Below are 9,114 nucleotides of genomic sequence, written 5' to 3'. Positions count from 1 at the left end.
AAAAAAAAAAAAACAGCTGAAAAAATAGATACTCAAACAGGAGTACAGTATTGTGTGCAATAGGCCTAATGAAGACATCCGATGTAAGAGGGTGCTCTGATGCGGACACCTGACGTGAGCGTGCACACTGAAAATTGACAATAAATATTTTATTAAACGGTATGTAAATGGCTTATTTTTTGAAAGGCATAAAACTACTACATATATACAGTATGTCATAGCACAAACATGAGATTAGGACCTCTGTTGGAGGAAAATGATGTTGAGCAGACCTCCTTGAACTTTAAAAGAGAAGTAAGGGTTTCTTTTTTTTTTTTTTTAGATTAATATTTACCTCGGTGGATGCTGCATCTGTCCCCCAGCGCCTCTGCACTAAAAACCAAGCGATTGAACACCGCCGATCGCTCGGTTTTCAAAGTTCTGTGAGCAGAGAGCTGTAGACTGTCAGTTACAGCTCCCTGCTCATCTCCCTCCTCGCTCATTGGAGTGCTGAGCTGTGGAGGGGCGGCTCATTGAGAGGCTGAGCCGGGTGTCAGTCCAGGCACCTGGCGGATCCAGACTTCCAATGTCGGGATGACGCGGTGCTTGGACTGACTTCTGTGACGTCAGCAGAGAGCGGACTTCAGCCCACTCTCCGCTGAAAACGGGTCACAGGAGTGCAAAACGAACTGCCCAAAGGAAAAGCCCAGCCAAATGAGCTCAGGCTGGACTATCCCCGCTACATAATCTCAAATACAGGAACAGCTATGGCAGTATCTACCTATAAATTGAGAAGCATGAATATACAGTATAGGCTACTTTATGTTTTTAAGCAGTCCATGGTTGCTGTACTTCTTGACAAATTAAAAAGAGAATAGTTTGAGATCCTGCCATATCCCCACCTTTCTTGATCTCTGTTTATCACCTTTCTCCTCCCATCTGTGGCTACTGTTTGTGGATAAACAAAAAGCTCAGGACAGAAAAGAGGAAGAGCTGTGTCGTAGAGACGGAGAACAAGTCACACAGAGGCCAGCAAAGGCTAACAACTCAGACTGTGTATAAAGAGATCTGAGGCGATGTACAACAAGTAATCCAGCTAAAAGATTTTAAACTAGGACAGTGAAATACAGGCCTGAAAACTGATCCAACGTTGTAAAGGAAGAAGCAGTAACCAAGACACCCAGGTGAGCATGGATTCTATTACATGCTAGTACAATGATGTAACCATTCATTATGACAATGCACTGTTTACTTGACAATACAAATCACTGGAATTATCATTTTCCCATTGCCAGTGATAAAATACACTTTACATGATTTTATATTTCCTTACCATCAAACAAAAAGGAACCTTCTGCTTTCCATATAAAATGTCTATGTAGTAAGAGATTTTAGGGTAAGGATACGGAATTGAATTGCTTTTTGGGCAGTTTGCGTTATTTCTCTAAATTGATTGCTTCTGTATAGCAAAACTTACAGATCCAGATATTTGGATGTAGGTTTAACAAGGCATTGGTCTAGTTCAGTGGGTTATATGGTGAAACAGTAATTTGCTTAAGCTGGCCATACACTATTAGATTTTTTTTGCAGCAGTCTAAATGAATAAAAAAAAAAAAAAATCAAACAGCTTTTTTCATCCACGCTATACAGCCCGGATGGATCCACCGCCCGTCCCACTTACCTGACCCCCGCTGAGCTATTGTATTCTGATAACTACCAATGGCAGCTGTCAAAATACCCAAACAGCAGTTGCATCTGATTAGATTATAGTCCGACCGACAATTTTTCACCCAGCTTTTTTAAATCGAAGAATATCAGGCAAGAGGCGCGGACAGGGCTTCCCACTAAGCAAAAATTCAAACTGTATGGCCAGCTTTAGGTCTCATAGATGAAGAGGGTAATCTTATCCCTTTGTCTCATGCAAATAGTGTCAAAGTTTTTTTCTTGGTAACACATTTTATTTAAGGCTTAAATCTTTTATTAGATATTATTTATCCTTTTTTGTTATTTTTATTTTTTACAGCATTTTGTTGTCAATTACTATAGCATTACTTTACTAATATGGCTTTGACATAAACACATTCATGGCTTTCTGATTGTTGTGCGGAACACTTAATTTAATTAGGGTGCCACCATTTATCATTTATTTGCAAAAAAAGTTAACCTGGAGGGACTAAAAGAAACAGTACAACTGTAACATTAACAGCAGAAATGCATATTTCCGCTGCAGGATGACCATGCTTAATTAAATTTGATGATAGGGAGAATGCCAGGCAATGTTGTCACAATAGAGATTTTCTAAGAAACACACTGCTTAGTCAGAGTCACTAATGAGAAAATGAATTAGCTTTAAGAATATTTAATGAGATAAAAACAAATTCCCTAAACAGAAGCTATAACATAGAGGCTAAACAAGTGTATTACATTCAGCTATTTCCTCTTAATTTTTACTCTTTAGCCCTGGTTCACACCAGTGCGGCTTTGAAGTCACGCTACATCAATGCGACTTCAAAGCCGACTATTCAGTGTGATTTAATTGTGGTTTGCTGACACTCTCAGATGTTAGTGCAAGTCACACAGAAATAGTGCAGGAGCCTTTTTCAAAGTCCCTGCGACTTAAGTCGCACCAATTTGAACATTTCCACTGCTGCAAAAGGGGTGCAATTTGTCATGCGACTTTGAACTGTCAAGTCGCATGACAGGTCCCACTGGCGTGAACCAGGGCTTACACCACTGAACCCAGTGCTTTTTTTTCATGTCTCACCCTATCAACCATATTTATGCAGTAATATCAGCTGACTGCATGTGTTTACCTCTCTTATACAGCACATGAAATTTTAAATTTGACACCCCCCACCATCCCTGTATTTTATAATACTAACTTTAAAATAGACAGTTGGTAGTTAGCAGTGGTGGCCCGTGCATTAAGGGCTCCGCCCTCGCTATCCCTGCCGTCGCCCCCCTAACCATGCACCTGGCCCCTTTCAGGACGCCGAGCTCATGAATTCCCATGGCGGGGGTGTTTTTTTTTAAGCATCTGATTAGAGCCAGAAGCTCTAATAGGCTTCAAAAGAGGGTGGGCTCGGGGCGCACTCCACCTAAACTGTGTGGCGTTAGCGAATAAATTCTCGCTATTTTCACACTAACATTCCTCCCTGCCAATCAGGAGGCAGGCCATGTGACCTGTTTCCTGATTGGCCAAAGCATCAGGCGATCCTTTTGGATGCCTAGCGCCTTGGAGAACAGAGAGGAGATGCGGGAGGAGCTGACGCCGGAGCCACTGCCCGCACCAGAGGAGAGGAGGAGAGGAGACCACAGCCCCAGCCACAGCCCTAGATTGGGTAGGTGCCTTACTGCTGGCTGCCCGATGGGCTTTCTCGGTCCCGTGCCGCAGGCCGGGCGGGGGGGCGTTGTCAGTCGCGCACTGTGGGCGGGGGGATTGTCAGCTGCCACTGCACGGAACACAGATTTGTCAGCAAGATAATCCATACCAGGGGATTATCAGGAGGAAGCTTCTTGCATTCACCAACCAGGCTATGAAGGGGACCCTGGCAGCAGGCAAGTGCCATGTTAGGGTACATTTCAGCTCCCACCAAGGAGCATGCCAGCTGACTGTGGATGCCTTGTGCTGAGTGTAGATGGCCAGAGCTGACTGTTGATAGATGCCCAGATTTGTGCATGCCCAGGGCTGACTGTGCATATTTATACCCTGATCTGTATTACTGAGCTGTATACCCTGATCTGTGAGGCTGAGCTATATACCCTGATCTGTGATGCTGAGCTATATACCATAATCTGTGAGGCTGAGCTATATACCATAATCTGTGAGGCTGAGCTATATACCATAATCTGTGAGGCTGAGCTGTATACCTTGATCTGTAATGCTGAGTTGTATACCCTGATCTGGGAGGTTGAGCTATATACCCTGATCTTTGAGGCTGAGCTATATACCCTGATCTTTGAGGCTGAGCTATATATCCTGATCTGTGAGGCTGAGTTGTATACCCTGATCTGTAATTCTAAGCTATATACCCTGATCTTTAATTCTGAGCTATATACCCTTATCTGTGAGGCTGAGCTATATACCCTGATCTGTAATGCTGAGCTTTATACCCTGAATTGTAATGCTGAGTTATATACCCTGATCTGTAATGCTGAGCTGTATACCCTGATCTGTGAGGCTGAGCTTTATACCCTGATGTGTAATTCTAAGCTATATACCCTGATCTGTAATTCTGAGCTATATACCCTGGTCTGTGAGGCTGAGTTACATACCCTGATCTGTAATGCTGAGCTATATACCCTGATCTGTGAGGCTGAGCTGTATACCCTGATCTGTGAGGCTGAGCTGTATACCCTGATCTGTGAGGCTGAGCTGTATACCCTGATCTGTGAGGCTGAGCTGTATACCCTGATCTGTGAGGCTGAGCTGTATACCCTGATCTGTGAGGCTGAGCTGTATACCCTGATCTGTGAGGCTGAGCTGTATACCCTGATCTGTGAGGCTGAGCTATATTCCCTGATCTGTAATGCTTAGCTATATACCCTGATCTGTGAGGCTGAGCGATATACCCTGATCTGTAATCTCAAGCTATATACCCTGATCTGTGAGGCTGAGCTGTAAACCCTGATTTGTAATGCTGAGCTGTATACCCTGATCTGTAATACTGAGCTATATACCCTGATCTGTGAGGCTGAGCTATATACCCTGATCTGTGAGGCTAAGCTATATACGCTGTCTTGTGATTCTGGGGCTAGCTACTTTGTCCTGTGATGCTGAGCTGAATACTCCTGACACTATAACTGGAAGTAAGTGGAATACAGGGGAAAGAGTGGGTGGACTGGATTCTATATGGGGTGGGGCTTATGAGAAGTGGGGGGTCAAAAAGGAAGGGTGGGGTCTGGCCACTGGTAGCAATTACAGTGGATTGGTGTGTTCTTGCCATGTCAGCTGTGGTTTTCTCCTAGAACATACTGGCAAGTTCAGTTATTTAACTTTCAATGTGGCTAGTGTATGACTGTGAATTAGGGTGCTAGCTCATAATGGGCAAGTCTAAGTACTCTGTAAAGCACTGCAAAATGCTTTGTGGATCACTTAAACAGCTAAATGTGGCATGCACAATTTTTTTTACAAAAATCTACCATTTAAAGTTTTAATAAAACTTCCTACCTTCCTATAAATAAAAATATAGAGTATGTGATAATACACTCAGCTGCATCAGAAGAACAGCCAGATCATTGGAAGAGGCCCAGGGAGTACAGCCACACACTCTTCATGCTTCTACAGTAAACCAGAAGGACAATGCAGCTGGAAAAAAGCTGTACATTATTTGACTCTTCACAAGAAAAAAATCACTTGTAGGTAGTTTGTGCCCTATGGGATTGGCCTTGCTAGTAAGAGACAATGTACTTGGGGTGACCCCCCCCCCGGCCTACTGCAAGCCTTCTAAAATAAATCTAAGGCTGGCTATACACTCTTAGATTTCTGTCCTTCAGCTAAATGCGGATGGATAAATCTCCTGCTGCCAGCTATTCCATTCTGGAAGCTGCCACCTGTAGCTGTCAGAATACCTGTCACGGTCGAGGGGTCAGGCTCAGAGACCAGTAGCTATAACAGTAGAGAGGCCCTTACCGACCAGCAAGATAAGTAAAGAAGCAGGTCACCATGGCGGATGACTCAGGCTCACCTGAGGCGCGGAGTCTAAGCACTGACCACCAGAGCTCCTGATGGTGGATATGGGTTTTGCTGCATGTTAGCACCAGATCACGGTCCTCAGGATTGCCCCACCAGCAGGTGAGCAAGCCGGGGTCCAGTAGCAGATATAGCAGGTAGGGATCAAGCAGAAGTATAGTTAGTTACAAGTCAAAGGTCGGTAATAAATGGTTGCAGGTTGGGATCAAACAGAAGCAAAGTTGAGGAACAAGCCAAAGGTCGGTAACGAGTGGTAGTGAAGATACGAACGGCAGCAGGAGTGACAAGAGCAAGATATTGGATTGAGATAGCACAAACAGGACGTGCAAACGCATGGTTAAAATAGAAAGTTTATGGGAGGAGCAAAGGGATCAAGGTTCAAGAGAAACAAGGTTCATGGCAAGATTGTTTAAGGAATTGTCCAGGTTACTTTCCTACATCCCAGGTGGCTCAGCAAGAAGAGACACTGCCAGACACAGCAGAGGTTGCAGGTTCAGACCCAGGGCCTGACAATACCCGAACAGTAGTTGCAGCTGACTGGCTGCAATCACTGTTCGGTCGACAATTTTCCACCCGGCTCTTTTGATTGAAAAACGTAGGGCTGAGTGGTGTCAGTAGAGTCACCCACACCTCAATATCAGCTGGTTCTTGGGGAACTAGCGAAAATTTGCTCCACGTATGGTCAGCTTAAACAAGTTGGTGCAAAGCTAAAAATTGAGAAGGAATAATGAATGAAAAGAAAAATAGATTAGAAACAGGAAATAGAAGAAAGTTGTGCTCCATGTAAATGATTTAGGACTCTGTGCAGGCTAGTCAAGTTCCTCTATCCCAAACTTGCTTATCCATGTCCTTATGGACCTTGCTTTGTGCACTGGTCCAAATCATTTGGTGAAGGGAGAATTATGATGTGGGGTTGTTTTTCAGGGGTTGGGCTTGGCCCCTTAGTTACAGAGAAGGGAACTCTTAAGGCATCAGCATACAGACATTTTGGACAATTTCATGCTCCCAAGTTTGTGGGAACAGTTTGGAGATGGCCCCTTCCTGTTCCAACATGACTGTGCACCAGTGCACAAAGCAAGCAAGGTCCATAAAGACATGGATGAATGTGTTTGGGGTTGAGAAACTTGGCTGGCGTGCACAGTCCTGATCTTAACACAATAAAATACCTTTGGGATGATTTAGAACAGAGATGCGAGCTAGGCCTTCTCGTCCACATCAGTGCCTGACCTCACAAATGCGCTTCTGGAAGAATGATCAAACAGTCACATAGACACACTCCTAAACCTTGTGGACAACCTTCCCAGAACAGTTGAAGCTGTTATAGCTGCAAAGAGTGGGCCAACTCAATATTGAACCCTTACATACTAAGACAAATTCATGTGCCTGTAAAGGCAGGCGGTCCAAAAGTTTTTACAATATAGTGTATTAGTTACAGGTGGAACCAAGTGGGCTGAGTCTTGGACACTCCAACAGCAAGTTCTGTCTTTTATAATCCCTGATTTTGTTCTACCTGGGAGTGTTGGGGCGTTCCGGATCACCTTCGCATGTTTCAGCTCTTTCTGTTGCAATGTTTATAATAGCCCTCTTAACCCTCTTGTATTTTATAGTACTGTAACTGTACTGTCTCTCTTTTATATTATAAGGTGCTGCGTAAACTGTTGTCGGCATATAAAACTTGTATAATAATAATATGAAATTAGGTTTACAAAAATCCAACAATGAGAGTGGGACAGCTACTACAAATAATGCATCTCAACTGCATAGTCTCTAAGAAATAAAAATATAAGAAACTGCTCATTTAAGTCTCCATTACCTATCAAAAAACAAAATATCAGTTTTGAGCAATTTGACATTTCATTATTGATATTGGTTACCAAAAAGTTCATCCAATCTAGATAGCAGTGATTTGCAATACTGTTTTATGTACCCGCTTACAACTATTTACTGTACATTTACAGGCAATCGGTCATGGCTATGACTGCAGAAGCATATCAAGAAGTGGAAATAGCCACTTGCCTCCTGAGTGGGTCCTCATCGCTCGCCTCACGAATAGGTCGTGTAGGCTTAGCTGTACTCCTTTGTGCTCGGCTTGGAATCTTAATGGTTGGATATCGGACAATATGGCAGGATGAAGAGAAGAACTTCCATTGTAACACCTCAAAACTTCTCTGTAAGCCAAGCTGCTTCGATGAGTTCTCCCCATTCTCCTCATTCAACCTTTTCGCTTTACAACTGGTGTGCCTGCTTACTCAGTCTATGTGTGTGGTTTGTTTCACTCGCTCAGCCTACCAGGGAAAGGAAGGATGGATGCACGCTCAACTCCGGAAAAGGACTGTTCAAATGAAATTACACATAATCGCACTGATGAGCAGGATACTTATTGAAGGCCTTTTCATTTTAACCTTTTATAAAGTAACAGAAGGATTTGTGCAGAAGAGGACAACTCAGTGCCATACTACACTGTGCGAACCATTTGTCATCTGCACAGATATAAACGCGGCTGTTAAGAATATCCTTAACTTGAGCCTCTGTGCAGCTTCTGCAGCCAGTGCCATGATTTGCTTCTGGGAGTTACTAACCTGGCTACCGTCCATCCAGAACGTAAGTGGGCCCTCAGGCAGCCAGGCGCAAACCAAGAAGCAACGCTACTAGCATCGTTAAGCTGCATTTTAGGATGCCTATTGCAAGCAAAATCATGATTAACGTAGTGTGCATTTCTTCAAATGTAATTTCAAATCTTTTTGCTAACAGCATACTGTCCGTTTGTTCACTGCATCTCAGGAACAGCTGTGACAACAAATTAGAGACCAAAGTCCAAACTTGCTTCCTTTTTACGACACAATAATCCAAAGAAGTCATTGTTAGATATCTGTGTTGCAGTTTATACAATTTCCTTTTGTACTGGTTTGCTGTGTTAAAGCTAATTATTTAAGGAAGTTGTATTAAATTGTATAAAGTCGCACTTTTTTTTTTCATCTTAACGTTTTGGTTGGCATAGGGAGGGATTTAAACCCCTGGGTTTTACTGTTATCTATCCGGGTGGCCAAAGTTTTACTAGAGAGGATATAAGGGAATAGCTACTACAGGAACACAGACAGCAATAAAAACCCTACAGGTGTTTTAGCCTTTCCCTACTCTACTAATAAAAAGTATTTTTATTTCTGTGTGTGTTTCTTTTTTTTTTATGATTACATTTTTAGTTTATTAGAATTCAGCTTAACAATCAACTAAGGACAAAGACATGTGTCCATATACAACATTTACATAATATCAAAAACTCTATACACAGATCTCAAAATATTCTATTCAAAAAGGAAAGAGAAAAAAAAAGGAAAACAGAAAAGAAAGAAAAAAAAAGGTATAAAGAAGGAAAAAAACACTTCCCCTCTTAACATGCAGTATATTGTACGGGTTGAATTTGCTCCGACACCTCCAAATTGAGG

The 9,114-nt window shown here is 42.8% G+C and overlaps 1 protein-coding gene across 1 annotated transcript; it reads left to right on the top strand.

Moving 5' to 3' along the window:
- The first annotated feature begins 908 nt into the window (after nt 1–908).
- Nucleotides 909–8,835, top strand: LOC141106157 (gap junction beta-7 protein-like). Its single transcript, XM_073596690.1, has 2 exons — nt 909–1,163; nt 7,630–8,835. The coding sequence occupies exon 2, from the start codon at nt 7,640–7,642 to the stop codon at nt 8,321–8,323; it is 684 nt and encodes a 227-aa protein (XP_073452791.1). The 5' UTR covers nt 909–1,163; nt 7,630–7,639; the 3' UTR covers nt 8,324–8,835.
- Nucleotides 8,836–9,114: the final 279 nt, after the last annotated feature.

The sequence above is a fragment of the Aquarana catesbeiana genome, linkage group LG01 (genome assembly GCF_042186555.1).
Source record: "Aquarana catesbeiana isolate 2022-GZ linkage group LG01, ASM4218655v1, whole genome shotgun sequence".
In the NCBI taxonomy this organism is placed as follows: domain Eukaryota; kingdom Metazoa; phylum Chordata; class Amphibia; order Anura; family Ranidae; genus Aquarana; species Aquarana catesbeiana.
This window is presented reverse-complemented; position numbering and strand designations above follow the sequence as displayed.

Excerpts from the sequence above, each read along its gene's own strand:
- LOC141106157 (XM_073596690.1), top strand. The coding sequence starts at position 7,640 with ATGGCTATGACTGCAGAAGCATATCAAGAAGTGGAAATAGCCACTTGC.